At 38.4% G+C, this 21,958-nt stretch overlaps 1 protein-coding gene across 6 annotated transcripts in view; it reads left to right on the top strand.

The window, feature by feature from the left end:
- Nucleotides 1-21,958, top strand: part of FAM114A2 (family with sequence similarity 114 member A2) — a 46,021-nt gene that overhangs the window by 12,030 nt on the left and 12,033 nt on the right. For 5 of the 6 annotated variants that reach the window (XM_032158440.2, XM_058440069.1, XM_032158441.2 and 2 more), the window contains 4 exons: nt 392-515; nt 12,558-12,637; nt 21,231-21,353; nt 21,810-21,949. In XM_032158440.2, the coding sequence (XP_032014331.1) occupies nt 392-515; nt 12,558-12,637; nt 21,231-21,353; nt 21,810-21,949 (467 nt within the window). The remainder of the gene's footprint in view (nt 1-391; nt 516-12,557; nt 12,638-21,230; nt 21,354-21,809; nt 21,950-21,958) is intronic. The other variant, XM_058440070.1, reaches the window with a different exon arrangement.

Below are 21,958 nucleotides of genomic sequence, written 5' to 3'. Positions count from 1 at the left end.
TCTTTTTTTTTTTTTTTTTTTTTTTTTTTTTTAGTTTCTTTGGCCTAGGCTGCCAAGAAACCTGTTGACTTGAGCTGCCAATTTGTGTACAGTTACTTGTTAGCTTTTAATTGATTTAAGATTATCTCATTTTTCTGTGATTTCTAAGCTGTTGTCAAACACTGATAATTTCCAGGAATTTCTGGCTGGTATTACTTTTAGAAGTACAGAGTCTCCCTACCTTTCTGTCATAACCAGCCTCTTGTGTTAATGTTCTTAAGGAATAACTTGTGCTGGCTGATGAGCTCATAATTTTGACTTCAATATGATCTTTTTATAGTCTCTTCCCTGTTTGTGAATGTTTTTCTTTTCTTTCATACTCCTACAACATTTTATTCTTGTATCCATTCAGGTGAAATCTATCCTTAATTCTCTGAGTGGAGAAGAATTAGAGACTCTAAAAGTTGAATTAGAGCAACTCAAAGAAGCATTTTCTCTAGCAGAATTTTGTGAAGAAGAGGAAGAAGAGAAAAAAGGTAATATGAAAATTTAGTATCTGAGTGGAGAGGATGCAGTGTGTTTGTATGCAGTGCATTGCCCTTGAAATAAATTATTTACTCTCTTTTTACACTGGCTTGGTTTTACTTTTTCAGTGAAAATTTTTATGCAAATTCTCTGTGTAAAATTCTCTGCAGCCTTGCACCTGACTAGGCATTGATGGGGGCAGTTGGCCTTATGCCCATGTCTCCCTACCTCCTTCCAACCAAACTCTGTGGCTTCTCAAGGTCTAATCTTGCACCTCACATCTTTGCCTATTTTTGCAGTTAGAAAGCTGTTCTCGTCAGATTCTTGCCTCAGTTTGACTGGTCATTCATATGAGCTTTTATATTCCTAGGTACTTTACCTTTGCCTCTCTGACTCTTGTAACCCCTGATTCTGTCTTGAATTGAAGCATGCAGGATGGCAGTTATCTAAAATGTGGGTGATAGTTTGTCTTTTTTTATTTTGAAAACTCTTATACCATATTTTAATATCTGCATTTCTCAGAAAATGTAAATGTAGATACTATATATATTTGCAAAATTATCAGGAAATGAGATGGGTCAGGAAGTGAGATGGCTGACATAAAGTATAATTGCCAGGCAACTGAATATTAAGTTCTACGGGTTGTTTTATTAACATTTTAGCTGGAAATATTTCTAAGATATACACTAACTGACCTTTTTTTTTAAAAAAAGTGGAATCTAATGAATATAGTGTTGCCTTTTCTTGATGAAATAATCAGTTATAAACATTAAAAGTGAATGGAAAAATTCTCTCAGGTTTCATTAAGACATAGGGCCAATCACCCATGTAGTAGGTTAAATCAATGATGAACAAAGTGTGGTCTGTAGACCTTGAATTCCCAAAACCCTTTCAGGGAGTCTATAAATCAAAACTCTGCATCATAATACTAAGATGTTGTCTACTTAGGAATTTTTTAAAAATTATAATGATTTTTTTTCTGCTTTGGCATTTGTGCTGATGGTGAATGACAATGATGCATAAAATTGCTGGTGCCATAACATGGATCAAGATGTTAGCAAACTCTACTAGTGTCATTGCATTTTCATTGCCATGCACTGGCAGTTAAAAAAGAAAAGTGCCAGTTTTATTTAATCTTGTCCTTGATGAAGCAGTAAAAATTAATTTTATTAAATCTTTACCTTTAAGTTTGTGTCTTACAAATATTCTGTGTGATGCCTACTGAAGTATGATGGTTGTCTCAGGAGAAGCACTTACATTGTTTGAGTTGTGAGCTGAACTACGTGCTTTTTTCGTGGAATACCATTTTTACTTGAAAGGATAACAGTCACAGAGACTATTCAGAATAGGATAATTGGTACACATTTTCCTGAAAATGAATGAAGTGAACCTTTTCTTCAAGGAAAGCAACTAATTTATTTGTGAGTCATGATAAAAATCTAAGTGAAGGTTGAAACTTTGTAAAACATATTTGCTGCTGTGGTGAGCTTGACAGCTTCCCAGTGCTTATAGACTCTTCTGATGAAATTGGTGGTTATCATATTTGTTAAAATACCACTTTTTGATATCTTAACAAGGAAATGTGTCAGCATTTGGAAAATCTGCATAACTCAGAGAACCAATATTTTCTAAATGTCAAATCACCATGGGTAAAAGACCTAATGGATTTTAATTCAGTGTACAAAATTTTATGATACGGTTTCAGGTATATTGCAATATAGTTCATTGCAACTAATTTTTAAGAAACGACCACTTGTTGAGTTTTAATGTATTAAAGAATATTAATAATTATCTGAAAAGTCTATTAAAATACTTCTTTCCTTTCCAACTATGTATCTTTGTAAAGTTGGTTCATATACTTAAACAAAGCAACGTAACAGACAATATAAAAGTAGATAAGAGAATTTATCATCTGTTAAACTAGATATTAAAGAGATTCAACCCTGATGGAACTGTTCTCACTAAACTTTTTCTTTTTTGAAAAATACAGTTTTTTAAAATAAAAAGTATGTTTATGTTAATAAGTAGTGTGGGTTTACTGTTTTGAATGAATTAATAAACACTTTGTTTTAGCTTTATATATTTATAACTTTTTATATGTATATGTATAAAACTTACACTAAAAAAGCTCTTTAATGTTCTCAGAAAGTTTTACAAGAACAGCAAAGTCCTGAGACCAACAAGTTTGAGAATTACCAGATTAAATGACCTAAACTGCAATGCTTTTTAAAAATGTCTCTGATTGCTTTTTAGAATTGTGCATCTTTATTTCTTTCTGTTCATTTATCTGTTCATCTTTTACTTCACTGTTAGCTGGCTTCTGATATCCCCTGAATCTCATTTGGTTTTCTATTTCTAATCTGTGGGTGAGAAACCAGGTAACTAATTTTATTTGAGATGTCTATTAAAAGCAAAGAGCTCTGAGTGAGGGTCTTAGAGTCTTTCTTGTGACAGGAAACATAAAGTTAAACTGTGTGGATTCTCTACAAACAGGGACTTTTTTTTCTTTTTCTTTTTAAATCAGTTGAGGAGAAGAAATATACATGTATATCATTTATAATTACATAGTTATCTTTACCAGTGCTCTTTGTCTTTTGTTTATTTTTTTCAATTTTTTTATTTCCATAGGTTATCAGGGAACAGGTGGTGGTTGATTACGAGTAAGTTCTTTACTGGTGATTCGTGAGAATTTGGTGCACCCATCACCTGAGCAGTATACACTGCACCCAATTTGTGCACCTGAGGAGTGTACACCACACACCTTTCCCATCCTTTCCCCCTGAGTCCCCAAAGCCCATTGTGTCATTCTTAAGTGTTTGCATCCTCATAGCTTAGCTCCTACTTATGAATGAGAACATATGATGTTTGGTTTTCCATTCCTGAGTTACTTCACTTAGAGTAATAGCATCCAGTCTCATCCAGGTTGCTGCGAATGCATTAATTCATTCCTTTTTATGGCTGAGTAGTATTCCATCATATATATATATATATATATATACCACAGTTTCTTTATCTACTTGTTGATTGATGGGCATTTGAGTTGGTTCCACATTTTTGCAATTTTGAATTGTGCTGCTATAAACATGCGTGTGCAAGTATCTTTTTCTTTTATTTTTTCTTTTTTTATTATTTTATTAGTATACTTTAAGTTTTAGGGTACATGTGCACAACGTGCAGGCCTGTTACATATATATACATGTGCCGTGTTGGTTTGCTGCACCCATCAACTCGTCATTTACGTTAGGCACTTCTCCCAATGCTATCCCTCCCCCATCCCCCCACCCCACAACAGGCCCCGGTGTATGATGTTCCCTGCCCTGTGTCCAAGTGTTACCATTGTTCAGTTCCCACCTATGGGTGAGAACAAGTGGTGTTGGGTTTTCTGTCCTAGCGATAGTTTGCTCAGAATGATGGTTTCCAGCTTCATCCATGTCGCTACAAAGGACGTGAACTCATCCTTTTTTATGGCTGCATAGTATTGCATGGTGTATATGTGCCACATTTTCTTAATCCAGTCTATCATTGATGGACATTTGGGTTGGTTCCAAGTCTTTGCTATTGTGAATAGTGCTGCAATAAACGTATGTGTGCATGTGTCTTTATAGTAGCACGATTTATAATCCTTTGGGTATATATCGAGTAATGGGATCACTGGGTCAAATGGTATTTCTAGTTCTAGGTCCTTGAGGAATCACCACACTGTCTTCCACAATGGTTGAACTAGTTTACACTCCCAGCAACATTGTAAAAGCATTCCTATTTCTTCACATCCTCTCCAGCACCTGTTGTTTCCTGACTTTTTAATGATTGCCATTCTAACTGGTGTGAGATGGTATCTCATTGTGGTTTTGATTTGCATTTCTCTGATAACCAGTGATGATGAGCATTTTTTCATGTGTCTATTGGCTGCATAAATGTCTTCTTTTGAGAAGTGTCTGTTCATATCCTTTGCCCACTTTTTGATGGGTTTTTTGATTTTTTCTTGTAAATTTGTTTAAGTTCTTTGTAAATTCTGGATATTAGTCCTTTGTCAGATGGGTAGATTGCAAACATTTTCTCCCTTTCTGTAGGTTGCCTGTTCACTCTGATGGTAGTTTCTTTTGCTGTGCAGAAGCTCTATAGTTTAATTAGATCCCATTTGTCAATTTTGGCTTTTGTTGCCATTGCTTTTGGTATTTTAGTCATGAAGTCCTTGCCCGTGCCTATGTCCTGAATGGTATCACCTAGGTTTTCTTCTGGGGTTTTTATGGGTTTAGGTCTAATATTTAAGTCTAATCCATCTTGAATTAATTTTTGTATAAGGTGTAAGGAAGGGATCCAGTTTCAGCTTTCTCCATATGGCTAACCAGTTTTCCCAGCACCATTTATTAAATAGGGAATCCTTTCCCCATTTCTTGTTTTTGTCAGGTTTGTCAAAGATCAGATGGTTATAGATGTGTGATGTTATTTCTGGGGCCTCTGTTCTGTTCCATTGGTCTATATTTCCCTTTTGGTACCAGTACCATGCTGTTTTGGTTACTGTAGCCTTGTAGTATAGTTTGAAGTCAGGTAGCGTGATGCCTCCAGCTTTGTTCTTTTTGCTTATGATTGACTTGGCAATGCGGGCTCTTTTTTGGTTCCATGTGAACTTTAAAGTAGTTTTTTCCAATTCTGTGAAGAAAGTCATTGGTAGCTTGATGGGGATGGCATTGAATCTATAAATTACCTTGGGCAGTATGGCCATCTTCACGATATTGATTCTTCCTATGAGCATGGAATGTTCTTCCATTTGTTTGTGTCCTCTTTTATTTTGTTGAGCAGTGGTTTGTGGTTCTCCTTGAAGAGGTCTTTCTCATCCCTTGTAAGTTGGATTCCTAGGTATTTTATTCTCTTTGAAGCAATTGTGAATGGGAGTTCACTCATGATTTGGCTCTCTGTTTGTCTGTTATTGGTGTATATAAGAAAGCTTGTGATTTTTGCACATTGATTTTGTGTCCTGAGACTTTGCTGAAGTTGCTTATCAGCTTAAGGAGATTTTGGGCTGAGACAATGGGGTTTTCTAAATATACAATCATGTCATCTGCAAACAGGGACAATCTGACTTCCTCTTTTCCTAACCGAATACTGTTTATTTCTTTCTCTTGCCTGAGTGCCCTGGCCAGAACTTCCAACACTATGTTGAATAGGAGTGGTGAGAGAGGGCATCCCTGTCTTGTGCCAGTTTTCAAAGGGAATGCTTCCAGTTTTTGCCCATTCAGTATGATACTGGCTGTGGGTTTGTCATAAATAGCTCTTATTATTTTGAGATACGTTCCATCAATACCTAGTTTATTGACAGTTTTTAGCATGAAGGGCTGTTGAATTTTGTCAAAGGGCTTTTCTGCATCTGTTGAGATAATTATGTGGTTTTTGTCATTGGTTCTGTTTATGTGATGGATTACATTTATTGATTTGCGTATGTTGAACCAGCTTTGCATCCCAGGGATGAAACCAACTTGATCTTGGTGGATAAGCTTTTTGATGTGCTGCTGGATTCGGTTTGCCAGTATTTTATTGAGGATTTTTGCATCAATGTTCATCAGGGATATTGGTCTAAAGTTCTCTTTTTTTGTTGTGTCTCTGCCAGGCTTTGGTATCAGGATGATGCTGGCCTCATAAAATGAGTTAGGGAGGATTCCCTCTTTTTTTATTGATTGGAATAGTTTTAGAAGGAATGGTACCAGCTCCTCTTTGTACCTCTGGTAGAATTCGACTGTGAATCCATCTGGTCCTGGACTTTTTTTGGTTGGTAAGCTATTAATTATTGCCTCAATTTCAGAGGCTGTTACTGGTCTATTCAGGGATTCAGCTTCTTCCTGGTTTAGTCTTGGGAGGGCGTATGTGTCCAGGAATGTATCCATTTCTTCTTGATTTTCTAGTTTGCGTAGAGGTGTTTATAGTATTCTCTGATGGTAGTTTGTATTTCTGTGGGATCAGTGGTGATATCCTCTTTATCTTTTTTTATTGCATCTATTTAATTCTTCTCTCTTCTTTATTAGTCTTGCTAGCGGTCTATCAATTTTGTTGATCTTTGCAAAAAATCAGCTCCTGGATTCATTGATTTTTTGAAGGGTTTTTTGTGTCTCTATCTCCTTCAGTTCTGCTCTGATCTTAGTTATTTCTTGCCTTTTGCTAGCTTTTGAATTTGTTTGCTCTTGCTTCTCTAGTTCTTTTAATTGTGATGTTAGGGTGTCGATTTTAGGTCTTTCCTGCTTTCTCTTGTGGGCATTTAGTGCTATAAATTTCCCCGTTTTACACACGGCTTTAAACGTGTCCCAGAGATTCTGGTACATTGTGTCTTTGTTCTAATTGGTTTCAAAGAATATCTTTATTTCTGCCTTTATTTTGTTATGTACCCAGTAGTCATTCAGGAGCAGGTTGTTCAGTTTCCATGTAGTTGTGCGGTTTTTAGTGAGTTTCTTAATCCTGAGTTCTAATTTGATTGCACTGCGGTCTGAGAGACAGTTTGTTGTGATTTCTGTTCTTTTACATTTGCTGAGGAGTGCTTCCAACTATGTGGTCAATTTTGGAATAAGTGCAATGTGGTGCTGAGAAGAATATAGTTTTGAGATGTGAGGCACCATTCCATTCATTGTGCTATGTTGCCTGTACACCTTGTTTTTTTTTTAATTGTATTTTTGTTTTATATGTCACGAGATTTATGCTTTAAGTAAGTTCTGTTTTGATGTGTTTCCAGGATTTGTTTCAAGATTTAGAGCTCCTTTTAGCAGTTCTTGCAGTGCAGTTCTTGTACTGCTGGCTTTGTAGTGGCGAATTCTCTCAGCATTTGTTTGTTTGAAAAAGACTGTATCTTTCCTTCATTTATGAAGCTTAGTTTCACTGGATACAAAATTCTTGGCTGATAATTGTTTTGTGTGAGGAGGCTGAAGATAGGGCCCCAATCCCTTCTAGCTTGTAGGGTTTCTGCTGAGAAATCTGTTAATCTGATAGGTTTTTCCTTTATAGGTTACCTGGTGCTTCTCTCTCACAGCTCGAGATTCTTTCCCTTGTCTTAACTTTAGATAACTGGTTTACAGTGTGCCTAGGCGATGGTCTTTTTGCAATGAATTTTCCAGATGTTCTTTGAGCTTCTTGTATTTGGATGCCTAAGTCTCTAACAAGGCTGGGGAAGTTTTCCTCGATTATTCCCCCAAATGTGTTTTCCAAACTTTTACATTGATCTTCTTCAGGAATGCTAATTATTCTTAGGTTTGGTCGTTTAACATAATCCCAGACTTCTTGGATGCTTTGTTCGTATTTTCTTTTTCTTTTGTCTTTGTTGGAATGGGTTAATTTGAAGACCTTGTCTATGAGCTCTGAAATTCTTTCTTCTGCTTGTTCAATTCTATTGCTGAGACTTTCTACAGCATTTTGCATTTCTGTAAGTGCATCCATTGTTTCCTGAAGTTTTGATTTTTTTTATTTATGCTATCTATTTCATTGAATATTTTTCCCATCACTTCTCATATCATTTTTTTTATTTCCTTAAATTGGGCTTTGCCTTTCTCTGGTGCCTCCTTGATTAGCTTAATAACTAACCTTCTGAATTCCTTTTCAGTTGAATCAGGGATTTCTTCTTGGTTTGTATTCATTGCTGGTGAGCTAGTGTGATTTTTGGGGGTGTTAAAGAACCTTGTTTTGTCATATTACCAGAGTTGGTTTTCTGGTTCCTTCTCATTTGGGTAAGTTCTGTCAGAGGAAAGGTCTAGAGCTCAAGGGTGTTGTTCAGATTCTTTTGTCCCACGGGGTATTTCCTTGACGTAGCACTCTTCCCCTTTTTCCTAGGGATGTGACTTCCTGAGAGCCAAGCTGCAGTGGTTGTTGTCTCTTTTGGATCTAGCCACCCAGTAAGTCTCCCAGGCTCCAGTTTGGTACTGGGGGTTTTCTCCACAGAGTCCTGTGAACTGTCTGTGTGGGTCTCTCAGCTGTGGATACCAGCACCTGTTTTGCTGGAGGTGGCAGTGGGGTGAAGTGGACTCTGAGCATCCTTGGCTTTGGTTGCTTAATGCACTATTTTTATGCTGGTTGGCCTCCTGCCAGGAGGTGGCACTTTCAAGAAAGCATCAGCTGTGGTAGTATGGGGAGAAACAGGCAGTGAGCAGGGTCCTAGAACTCCCAAGAGTATATGTTCTTTTTCTTCAGTTATCAGGGTGGGAAGGGCAGGGTTAGGTGTGTGAGCTCAGACTCTCCTTCGGCGGGTCTTGCTGTGGCTGCTGTGGGGAATGGGGATGAGGTCCAGGTCGATGGAGTTATGTTCCTAGGAGGATTATGGCTGCCTCTGCTGTGTCATGCAGGTTGTCAGGGTAGTGGGGGAAAGCCAGCAGTCACAGGCTTTTCCATGCAACCCAAAGGGCCAGTCTCACTCTCACTGTGCCTGCTCCCCAACCACACTGAGTCTGTTTCCAGGCAGTGGGCAAGCAGGGCTGAGAACTTGCCCCAGACTACCCACCTCCCAGCTGTGAAAGCAAGTAGGACTTTCATTTTCCCCCTGCCTGTGGAGTCCACACACTGGATTCATGCCCTCTCCTAAGTTCTGGTCAGGAGACTTCTCCATCAGTTCCAATTGTTACAAAGTTCAACTGGAGGTTTCCTTCTCCCTGTGGCCTTTTCCCAGGGCCTCTGGCCATCCTCCCGAAGGACCCCTGTGAGGCAAGGTGGAAATTGCTTGCTAGGGGACCCAGCGAGCCCACAGGGGTTTTCCTACTGCTTCCTCTACCCCTGTATTTCACTTGGCTCTCTAAATTGACTCAGCTCCAGTAAGGTCAGATTTGTCTCCCATAATCTAGACCCTCAGGTTCCCCAGTGGGGTGTGTGTTCTGGGGCAGATGATCTCCCTTCCCACTTCCACACTATTTGGGCACTCACAGTATTTGAGATGTCTCCCGGGTCCTGCAGGAGCAATCCACTTCCTTCAGAGGGTATATGGGTTCTCTTGGCTTTCCTAACGTATTCCTGTAGTCATTCTGGAGCAGAAGTTTACGACGTGAGCCTCCACGCACTGCTCTGTCCATCCAAGTGGGAGCTGAAATCTCTTCCTGCCTCCTGTCCGCCATGATCTCTCCTACTTTCAGGACTTTTTCTTTTTTGTTTCCATTTGTGTTCTGCATTGTGTCCTAAGAAGTCAAACTGGCTGGCTGTATAGCATCTTGTTAAATGATACCTTATTCTATGTAAAGGTACTTGTCCTGATTGGAAAACGGTTCTTGAACACAAGTTTCTAAAGCGCCTTGAGATATTGAGAAGGCAGTATAGCATGGTGAATAAAAGGATAGGTTTTGGAATTAGACTTGGATTCAAAATCAAGATCTGCGATTTACTAAGCCATGTGACTTTGGGAAGTTACTTAACATTGAGCTTCTGTTTCCTCACCTGTAAGGAGAGTATGCTAATTCCTCTCAAGTTATAAGGATTAAATGAAATACTATATTTAATATGTGGCATATAGTAAGCGCTCAACAAATGTAGCTATTATTACTTTCATTATTAGGAGGGCATAAATAAATAGGTAAAAATATGCATTTTAAAAGTCTTAGCAGGAAACCAAGAAATTAATTTTGATTTTCTTAAGTTGCTCCATTGTTCCTAATTTCCTAATCAAGCCTTGACATGGCAGTCCTCAGTTATTTATAAACTTGTTATTTGTTTGTAGTGCCATTAACAGTATTTGTTCAATTTACTCAACATCTGGCTTTGCATAGTAATCAGAAATCTCAGTCTTTAAATACCATTCAGAGAACTCCAAGTAGTTTTCTAAACAGATGGATTTGTGTCTATGCTATTTTTTTCTCCTACTTGTTCACCAGAGATCAGAGCTCTGAAAAGATAGCACTGGATTCCCCCCACCACTCACTGTGCCCCAGCCTTCCTCAGTGATTTTGGTTGAGAATGCAATAGTGACCTTAGTATTTAATTATGTCTCTATGAAGCTGTTTTTTAAAAAAGTGGTGGTATCAGAGGGGAGAGAATACCATAGAACCTGGTTCTGGTGATGATGTTGGTTATCTTCATTTTCCATGAGCATCCTGGGCTCTTGCCCCCTACCATAGGTACCTGATTCCTTTTTTCAGGAGTCTTCCTGCTTGAAAGACTCCAGCCCCTCTCCAGAGTCCCTCCAAAGCACTAAACCAGTCTCTTTTCCATCCTTATACATTTTTATTCTAATGCAATAACTACTTTTTCTACTCAATTCTAAAGAGTAGATGACAGTAATCTTCAAAATTTTTTTATCACAACTCTAAGCAGTGTTTCACATTCAGACATAATATTTGGGTATTTGGATGTTTATAAATTATATAATCTGTAAATTCATATAAATTATATGTGAATATAAATAATTTATATGTAAATTATATAAATTATATGTACTGCCATAATAATGTATAATTTACATTCTAAAATATACCCTAAAATAGAATTTTTAATAGAATGAGATAAATCTCTACAAACAAAAAGTCCATTTTTTTTCCTGCCCTCCATTGAATTATTTTGCGAACCTCTTTGGGTATATGCATCCCACTATGGATTCAGATTCATCCCTTGTATCCAAATTATAAATTACTTGAGAAAACAAAATGTCTGCCTAAATAGTAGGATATTATTAGCAGTTGTTTAGATGAGTTATGTAGGAAGAGTTGTATCAGTTAGTGAGATCAGCTTTTCCCAAACCTTATTATACCTGAGATCGCTAAATCATTTAATTCTCTGCCTTAAACACCAAGAGAGAGGGACAAAAGGATAGTGGATGGAGAGAGAAGAGCCAGGATACACTGTTTTATTCCTGGGAATATTAGGGAAGATGCTGAGTATGAAGCAGTAATGATTTGCCCTGGCAAACTATGGTGAATTAAGAAATACTCTATGGCCTGTAAGTAGATTGCTAGAAGATTTCTATGTACAAGAGTTCTCTTCTGCATTCCATGTTGCAGAGAAGCCTTGGGCTGGACCACAAAGTGGGGAGTGTATAGGATTCAGATGAGTGGAGAGGGAAAGAGAGCATTTCGCACTGATTTAATTTGCTAATTGCTTTTTGATCTTGAGTCACCCATTTGCTTGTTTGTTTCTTTGTAAGTGTTCCTGATTCTCCATCATCTTTCACAAGACTAACTCCAACAGCTTCCTTACCATCCTTGCAACGTTCTGGAATCCCCTTTGCTTCTCTTCTTTTTATTTTTAATTATTATGGATGCATAATGATTGATCCTCTTTTCTTCTTATCCACCATTTGCTCTTACCTGGATCCTGGATTATTACCTCAGCCTGCCTCCCTTCTTTTCTGCCTTCTAATCCATTCTCCACCCAGCCACCAAAGTGATCTTTCTAAAATTTAAATATGATTCTGTTTCTGCTTAAAACCATTCAGTGGTTCCTCACTTCCTCATTATAAAGTTTGAATTCTTCACCATCGATTATACGGCCTTTATTATCTGGATCTTAACTTTCTAGTTTAACACTTCTCCCCCTTACATTAGATACTCTCAATCATATTAAACTTCTTGCCATACTTTCTTTCACCTTTGGCCTTTTACATTTGTTTCTCTGCCTGAAACTCTTCCTATTCTCCTGGCTAACTTGTACTCAAGTTTGATGTCCCAACTTAAATTCCACTTTCTTGGAAGCGCATGTACAGTACTTGCTTAGTCTATGCTGTCACCATTTCTATATTCATGCTCTGGATGTAATGCAAAAAGCACAGCACAGGATTTGGACTGGGAGTAGGAAGACTAAGGTTTGACTACTAATCTTTGCTATGCAGTCTTGGGGAAGTCACTTAATGTCTTCAAGCCTTAATCACTTCATCTCTAACATGGAATAATGGCACTTTTCTCTCAAGTCCGTTGAAGCATTTATTGATATAATATACATAAAAGGATTCTATAAGCACTAAAGCACCATGCTCATGTACATTACTGCTGCTACTGTTGTTATTACTACTACTGCTGCTGCTATTACCACTCCTCTCCTCTTCCTCCTTGCCTGCCACCTCATGATCCTCAGCAGTCTTTCTGGAGTGTTTTATATGGGACTTGGTTTTTTAGGGGATGAAGATTTTACCAAGGACATAACAGAGCTGTTTTCCCAGCTGCACATTTCCTCCAAACCAGAGAAACTTGCCAGGGTAAGTTATTGCTTCTTGATGGTTTTCATTATTTTACTTGTAAGAATGTAGTGGATAAAGAGCATAAGATTATAAATTCCTGGCAGAGGTGTCACCAAAATCGAGGGTATATTCTTATTATATCCAGAATTGGGTTCTGCATCTACTTGCCTTCTGCTCCTCCAGGTTAGTGTGTTGAACCCACATCTGCCCCACAACACATGTCCCATCCTCACCTGTTTTCATTTGGGATGCTTTGCTTATCTGAAAGCTTAATTTAGTCTACAGTGTTGGTCATTAAAAGTTGGCAGTGCTGACCAGCTTCATGATTCCAATGGGTGAGCCTCTGTTGAGGACTCACTGTTCTCAGGGGTCTGAATGATTTAGAGATGATATGTGGCCTTGCCCATAGGGATTAGAGGTTGTCATTACCCAGAGCCCAGTGACTCAGATAATGACTATTTGGCATGTGGAAATAAGAGAGTATTATGACCAAGGCCCTTATTTTTGGTGCTGATTACAGAACTATTTTCTTATATCTGGAATGTGGAGAGACTTTAATCAAAGCTCAGAGTGGGTAGGGAGGTTCTGTGGCAAGTATAAGCCAGTGCCTGCTCTTGGGACACTGTTCACTGGGTCATGGATTGCTTGCTACCTCTTTACCCACTTCTACCAATCTTGAGAAGCATTTCAGGACCAGTCAGCTGCAGGTGCACATTGTTTCCTGGCCAGGGAGAGGTGAGAGCTATTGCATAGTCAACCCAGTCACCTTGTCTCCATCCCCCAGGACAAGGAATATGATGTTTGGTGTGTTATCCCACTCTCCTATGCCCATGGAAAATGCTGCATTCTCTGAGAAAGCTTTTTTAGATCATCCCCAGGCAGCTCATCTCCCTCACCTCTACTGTAACACTTTACTAAAGCACTTTTGATCTTATAGTGCTTTTTATTTTGGAAATAATATCAAACTTAGAGAAAAGTTACAAGAGTAGCACAAACAATATTTGTATACCTTTTATGCAAATCCTATACTGTTAATATTTACCTCATTTGCTCAAACATTTGTGCTTTCACATATGTTCTTTCTCTGTGTAAATACATGTATACACATGTAGATAAACACAGATTATTTTTGTAACTACTTGAGAGTAAATTGTAAACATTATTGCTCTTCTAAATGTTTCAGTATGTGACTGCTAAGGATAGGGATATTCCCTTACATAACCACAATATAGCTATCAACTTCAGTAAATTTAACATAAGTACTTTTGTTGTACTAATTTGTTGTAATCTATTTTCCATATTTCAGTTACATCAGTTGACCCAATAATGTCCAATAATATCAGACTTTTTCCTCTACCACTGGAGCCAGTACATGATCACGAATTGTATTTAGTTGCTGTGTACTTTTAGTTTCCTTTAATCTAAAATAGTTCTTCAGCCTTTTTTTGTCCTTTTGTCTTTTATGACGTTGGCGTTTTTGAAAAACAAGCTTTGGAGTTTCTCTAATGCTTTCTCATGATTAATGTCAGTTTATACATTCCTGGCCAAAATGCTCCATAAGTGATGGTGTGTCCTGCCCCAGGTATCACATCTAAAGGTACATGATATCCATCTGCCCCTTATTGGTGATGTGTTGTCTGATTTCTTTCTGTAGAGTTACAGTTTATTTTCCTATCTTGCTAATAAACTTTCTGTGAGGAGATACTGTAAGACCATACAAATATTCTGCTACTCATCATAATTTCTCTCCTAAATCTAGCATTTATTTATGATTCTGGCACCAATATTTAATGTGAAGATTTACCAGTTGGCTTTCAGCATTCTAGAATAGTCATGACCTCTGCTTTCTCCTCCATTTTGTTCTTTTTTTATTTGTTATCAGTATGCTTTCATGGAGTTCTGCTTTTCCCCATTGGCTTGTAATTCATCACTGTTCTTAATTATTTTGATGTTCAAATTTGTCTTTTCAAGCTGGCTCCTAGGTGGCATGTCTCTATCATTTTTGGGCGCTTCCTTATTTTCTGGCATAACAAGATATTCTAGACTCATCTTATGCCTTCTGTGTCCCAGCCCCGCAACCAGACATTTCTTTGAGAAAGCATGATTCATTCCTTTTTGGTTTTATAGACCAAGACCTGGGTACTAAGTGTACTCATTGCCACTGGCATGGCTTTGATCCTAGGCTGTCAGCAGAGCTAGAAAATATACTCAGGTACATATACACCTATATGTGTTATGTATGTAGATACATATGTGCACATGTACACCTATATGTATTTTAGAAATCATGACTTCACACACAGTATAACTCCAATTTTAATCCATCCCTACAGGGTTTTTCCTTGCCTTTCCCCATTACACATTTGTATCTCCCTTCTACAGTAGGAACCTTGTCTCCCAACAATATTAGCACATTTCCTTAATTATGAGATGTATCTGAAATGGTTTTATTGCCTTGCCTATACTGTAGATTGAGTATCCCTTATCCAAAATGCTTGGAACAGAGAAGTGTTTCAGATTTCAGATTTTTGTTTGGATTTTGGAGTATTTGCATACACACATGAATACACACAAACACACACACACACACACACACGCATATAGTGCTATATCTTGAGGATGCAATCCAAGTCTAATCACAGAATTTATATTCATGTATACCTTATACACATAGTCTGAAGATAATTTTATACAATATTTTAAAAAAATTTGTGCATGAAACAAAATTTTCAATTCATTTTGACTACAACCCATCACATGAGGTCAGGTGTGGAATTTTTCACTTGTGGCATCATGTTGGCACTCAAAAAATTTCAAATTTTGGAGAATTTTGGATTTTCATATAAGGGATACTTGACCTGTACTGTAAAAGTAACCTACAAAAAATTGTTTTATTTGCTGCCCTGTATGTTAATTTTATTTTTGAATATGTAGAGTATTAATACGCTTCCAAAAATCAAACTGCACAAAAAATATACTCAGGTCTCTCCGTCCCACTTCCCTTCCACTTCATTCTCCTGTTTTTATAGGTATTCATCTTTCTTGTTTCTGGCTTATCTTTCCTGAGTTTCTTTTTGTAAAGATAAGCAGATATATTTTCTTATCTCCTCTGATGGAAAAGTCAGCATACTGTATTTGTTCTTTAGCGCTCTGCTTTTTTCACTTAGCCTTGTGTATAGGTATTTTTATAAATTTATCATAGTTTTTAAAAAATATGTGTATCTTACCTCCTATCCTGAAGCTTAAATTTCTTGAAGGCAGGATATGTACATACCTATTCCTTAAAATTCCAGCTCTACTACGTATTACTTTCTGTGTGACCTTTAGCAAATTACTTGACCTCTGTGAACCTCATTTTTTTCTATCTGTGAGGTGAGTTGTAATAATGTAGGGTTCCTGTGAGGTTTAAATGTGTTCACACACACAAAGCTCTTACAAAGGGCCTGGCTCATAGTAAATAAATGCTCACTGTTGATGGCTCCACAGAAGACAGCCCAATGTCCTCTACGTGTAGCTGTTCAATAAATATATATATATGTTCAATAAACCTTTATTATGCTTAGTAATTTGCTAGGTGCTAGGGAAATAATCATGAAAAAGACATAGTTTACATGCTTAATGAGAGATCACATTAATACATTATTTTTGTAAGACCAGTAACTCCTTATCTGTCTGGCAGTTCTCGCCATTCTCTGAAAGCAATCTTCAGATTGTTTAAATTTTAGGCATTGAGACTTAAGATGTAGATTGATTAAGGATCAAGGCCTTAACCATTGGCCCTCAAAAGATTTATATGGCAGGCTGTGATGTAGGGGAAAGAGCACTGAATTAGGAGTCCGGGAATACGATTCTATGATTCTGATTCTTGTTCTAATACTCACATGTGGTGTGGCCTGGGACAAATTCATTTTCTTCTCTGGGCCTCATTATTTTTCTGTTGGAAATAAATAAGCTTTTGGAGAAGCCAAGTTCAAAGGTACCTTTTGAGATCTGCAGATCTCAACAAGTGGGAAGTTCCAGACTGAGTTGTGGGCGTGGATGATATTAATAATTTTGGAAAAGGATAATAAATTACCTTGAGTTGGCACAATAGTTCATGATGATTTCACTTAATATATTTATTACAAGAGAGGTCACTTTGGGTATGCTCTGTGCCTACAAAAATATCTCCTGGCCAGGCGCGGTGGCTCACACCTATAATCCCAGCACTTTGGGAGGCTGAGATGGGTAGATCACGAAGTCAGGAGTTCAAGACCAACCTGGCCAAGATGGTGAAACTCTGTCTCTATTAAAACTACAAAAATTAGTCAGGCGCAGTGGCAGGTGCCTGTAATCCCAGCTACTCGGGAGGCTGAGGCAGGAGAATAGCTTGAACCAGTGCGTCAGAGGTTGCAGTGAGCTGAGATCATGCCACTGCACTCCAGCCTGGGTGACAGAGACTCCATATAAAAAAAAAAAAAAAAAAAAAAAAAAAATCCTTTGGCTATATTAAATTTATGGTATCAGTTTTTTCTTTTATATGGTCTGTCACTCTCCATTTTTCTTTTTAAATCTTAGTTAATTTATTCAGTCGGATTCTCGCTTTGTCGCCCAGGCTGGAGTGCAGTGGCGCAACCTCGGCTCACTGCAAGCTCCGCCTCCCGGGTTCACGCCATTCTCCTGCCTCAGCCTCTCCAAGTAGCTGGGACTACAGGCGCCCGCCACCACGCCCGGCTAATTTTTTTGTATTTTTAGTAGAGACGGGGTTTCACCGTGGTCTCGATCTCCTGACCTCGTGATCCGCCCGCCTCGGCCTCCCAAAGTGCTGGGATTACAAGCGTGAGCCACCGCGCCCGGCCTCCATTTTTCTTTTTAAATCTTAGATAAATTAATCCATTTTTTTACTCATTTTGTCTCTTCAAAGATATTGCAAAGAATTTAACATACTGTTTGTATTATTAGTCAACTGTTATGATTCTTTCCAGCCTCATCTCTCAGTGTTCTCTTCTGTAAATCTCACTACTCCAACTTAATTTTCTGTCACACTCCCCATCCTCTATATTCTTCCTTACTGGCCTTTGTTCTGTTTCTCAGGTGTACCAAGCTGATTTCCCTGTGCTTACAACTCTCTTTGCCTGACTATTTGTATGGCCAATTCCTTCAGATTTCAGCTGAAACATAACTTTTCAGAGACCCTTCCTGACCACCCAAACTCAAGCCACCTTCTACCCATACTCACCATTACTCCATTTTATTTTCTTTATGTATGTTTTTGTTTGTTTGCTTGCTAATTGCCTCATTAGGAGAGAGAAGAGCAGGCTCCTAGTTTGTATTATTCACCATTGAATCCCCAGCACTGGCACAGTGTTAGTACATATTTGCAATAAATGAGTGAATGAGTAAAATGCCTGTATCGTATATTTTGGTCTTGCTAGATATCTCACTGTTTGCCTACACACTTTGCATTTTTCTGTTTCCAAACCTTTATATAGTTCATGCTGTTTGGTGTTTTGAATTTGAGAGGTTAATGCTTAAGTAATGGGAAGGTATAGATCAGAGCTAGATTGTTCCTGAATGTTTTTGTGGGAGGATATAGGGAAAGAACCCTACAGTGAAATTCTGGGAACACAGGTCTGCTTTAGCTCATTCCGGTAGCCTTGGGTGTAGCCCCACTTACTGATCCTTCAAGGCCTAACTCCAGTACTGTATGTGTAATAAAACCTGTGTTTCTCAGTTAGAATGACTCTCAAAGTCTTTTCTGGATGCCTATTACCTCATGACAGCTTTGAACACATTCTGTGTATGTAAAGTTAATAAAGTAGATGGTAATAAACAGTTTCTGAGAAACCAGGACTCTTTCACTTGCAAATGACAGAAACTCAAGAAACTTAAAAAATAACAGAAACTAATTTAAAAGAGGGGAATTCAGTAGCTCAAGAAAATAGAAAATCAAGGAGCAGAACTGGCTTCAGGCATGGCTCTCTTCAGGGACCTATCTCTATCCCTATCTGTGTCTTTCGGCTTGCTTCCTTTTGTTCTGGCTGCATTCTTAGGGAAGCTTTTCCATATGGTGGTAAAATGACCATTGGCAGCTTCAGGGTGGGTGACTTTTTTCCATTTCAGTAACTCCTACTGAAAGAACACTTCTTTTTGCTGATAATTTTATCTGATGTCCTGGGACTGATGTCCATTGATCTGACTGGGTTACGTTTTAATCTATGAACCGCTTACTGTGTGGACAGGGGTATTAGTATTCTCAGTAGCTAAATCTGAATGGTTTGCCAACTTTTGGAGCCAAAAGATGGAAGCAGCTGCACCCAGGTCACATGAACTAAGGAGAATCTAGAACCTGCCACCAAAAGAAAGGAGATGTGGATACTGGTCATATCCATATCCAAAACAGTAGATGTTTTTCACAGTGTGCTGGACACTGGGTATGCAAAGCCAAATAAAACACTCTCTAGCTATCCTATAACACATAGTTTAGTTAGGAAACAGATAATTCTACTATATTTGATTAAGTTCTGAATTTAAGTTACCTGAAAGAGATGATGTCTGGGTAGAGGATGGAAAGAACAAGTACAGTAGAGGTCATTCTTACCAGAAGATAAAGTGGAAAATGATAAGAGATGAGGCTGGAAAAGTAGGTGGGGTCTAGGTCATGGAGACCTGTTACATCATATAAAGAACATGATCTAGTTGATGAGGAGCCATTGAAGGAAAGAGGAATGGTCAGCCCTGGGCTTAAGACAGATCACTGGTAGCATTATGGAAGATAGATTTAAGATAAACAGATCAGAAGCAGAGAGACCAGTCATGAAGTGGATCTAAACTCTAGTGGTAATAGGGAGGAGGAAGACGGGAAGAGGATGATGAGGGGCTTGGATAAAATCAGACCATCTTGGTGATGGGTTGGAGAGGAAAAAAATCTAAGATGGCCCCTATATTTTGGCTCAGGTGACTGGTACCTGGTGGCACCTCTAAAACTTTGGGAAATAAAAGAGATTGAAAAATTTGGGGGTAAGAAGAGAAAGACAATGAGTTCAAAGTTTTTACTTGTTGTATGTGTGATGCCTGCCGAGTATTTTGTCTAGCAGGCATTTGGAATAAGTTTTCAGGAGAGGTCAGGGCTAGAAATAAGGATCTAAGAGTCAACAGCAGGCTGAGGATAGTTAAAACCACTGGCATAGGATGGATGGAGAGGGAATAGGATGAGACAAAGAGTGAAGTCTAGACCTCCAAATAATATTGGTGTTTAAGAGACTGGCCAATTAGGATCAATATATAAAAGATACTGAGGAGAAATGATCATAAAGGTCAGAGGAGAACAGAAGAAAGTTGAGGTTACAAAAACCAAAGAAAACTAGATTCATTATCAGGAGAATGGATAAATTGTGATATATACAATCATGCATTGCTTAATGATGAGGATATGTTATGAGAACTGCATCATTAGGCCGTTTTGTCATTGGGCGAATATCAGAGTCAGAGAGTGTACTTACACAAACCTAGCTGATGTATCCTGTTACGCACCTAGGCTATATTGTTTAACCTATTGCTCTTGTACAAAACCGTACAGCATGTTACAGTACTGAATACTGTAGGCAGTTGCAACACAATGGTATAGAAAACGTACAGTAAAAATATGGTATTACAGTCTTACAGGACCACCATTATATATGTGGTCTGTTGTTGACCCAAACATCATTATGTGGTGCATGACTGTATATAAAATGAAATACTACACAGCAGTTAATATGAATGAACTAATACATGCAACAACACGGATAAATCAGACATTATGTTGTGCTTAAGCCAGACACAAATTAGAATGAACTTATATTTCTGTTTTTATGCATTTTAAGATTAGGAAAAATTATTTATAGTGAGCAGAAGAGGGGTTGTCTTTGGGCAGGAGGAGGGGGACATGGTTTGAATAGTATTGGCTAGGAAGGGAGGGACATGAAGGGACCTTCTAGGGATGAGGAAATATTCTATATCTTGATCACAGTTTCACAGGCATATACACATATAAACATTTCTTAAGCCATACTCTGAAGATTTGTGCACTTTACTGTATGTAAATTATACCTTGGTTTTTCAAAAAGCTGATTAGAGGCCGGGTGCAGTGGCTCATGCCTGTAATCCCAGCACTTTGGGAGGCTGAGGCAGGGGATCACCTGAGGTCAGGAGTTTGAGACCAGCTTGGTCAACCTAGCGAAATCCCGTCTCTACTAAAGACACAAAAATTGGCCGGGCGTGGTGGTGGGCGCCTGTAATCCCAGCTACTCGGGAGGCTGAGGCAGGAGAATCACTTGGACTCAGGAGGCAGAGGTTGCAGTGAGCCAAGATTGTGCCATTGCACTCCAGCCTGGGTGACAAGAGCGAAACTCCATCTCAAAAAAAAAAAAAAAACAAAAAAAACTACCAATTAGAGAATTTCAAAAAGGAATTATGGACCACAGTGACAAGTATTGCTGAGACTAGTAGGATAAGGACTGAAAAGCTAGATGGTATGTTCAGGTAAGAACAGGAGCCCTTACTTCTAGGATGCTATTGTGTTCCTGGTAGGTGCACAGTGATTTTGGTAAACTGAATTGAATTGTTGATGGCCAATATTTTTCTTATTTAGGCAAGAAATACCGCCCACGAATGGATCAGGAAGTCTCTGACCAAGCCATTAGCAGAGAATGAAGAAGGAGAAAAACAGTCAGAAGCAGAAAATACTGAGCAAGTCAACAAAAATTCAATAGAGGTAGCCAAAGCAACTAAGGCTTTTTTGTTTGTTTTAGTAGATTTGAAACGTATCACAATCAGGGACCCAGGCTCCTATTTTTACACTGCTATCCATAATTTCAACCTTGTGATCTAGGATTGTAGCAGCTTAGATCCAGACTATAAGATTAAAGGAGGAGTGAAGAAAAAAAAAGAGAAAGGATGCACATGTGTTTTGTCATGAGGAAGGTTCCCAGAAACTGCCACCTGACACTTGTTATCTAAATCATTTGGCCAAAACTTAGTTACTTGGTCACACCTGACTTCAGGGGAGCCCAGCTGTAAAATTACATCACTACTGTGGAAGAAGAAGACACTCTTTATTGGAAGGCAACTATTAGTCTCTGCTACAAATCCTGTAGTATGAGAGAAGTAAGGTGGTATCTTTCCACCAAATGTTTTGTTTTGCTATGCTTTGTTTTGTTTTTCCATCCAGGATATCCATGCGTTTGCAATCCGGAGCCTAGCTGAACTGACTGCCTGCTCAATTGAACTATTCCACAAAACAGCTGCATTGGTTCTGCATGGCAGGAAGCAGGAAGTGACAGCCATAGAAAGGAGCCAAACTCTTTCCCAGTAAGTGTA

This window comes from Hylobates moloch, unplaced genomic scaffold (assembly GCF_009828535.3).
Source record: "Hylobates moloch isolate HMO894 unplaced genomic scaffold, HMol_V3 SCAFFOLD_6, whole genome shotgun sequence".
In the NCBI taxonomy this organism is placed as follows: domain Eukaryota; kingdom Metazoa; phylum Chordata; class Mammalia; order Primates; family Hylobatidae; genus Hylobates; species Hylobates moloch.
This window is presented reverse-complemented; position numbering and strand designations above follow the sequence as displayed.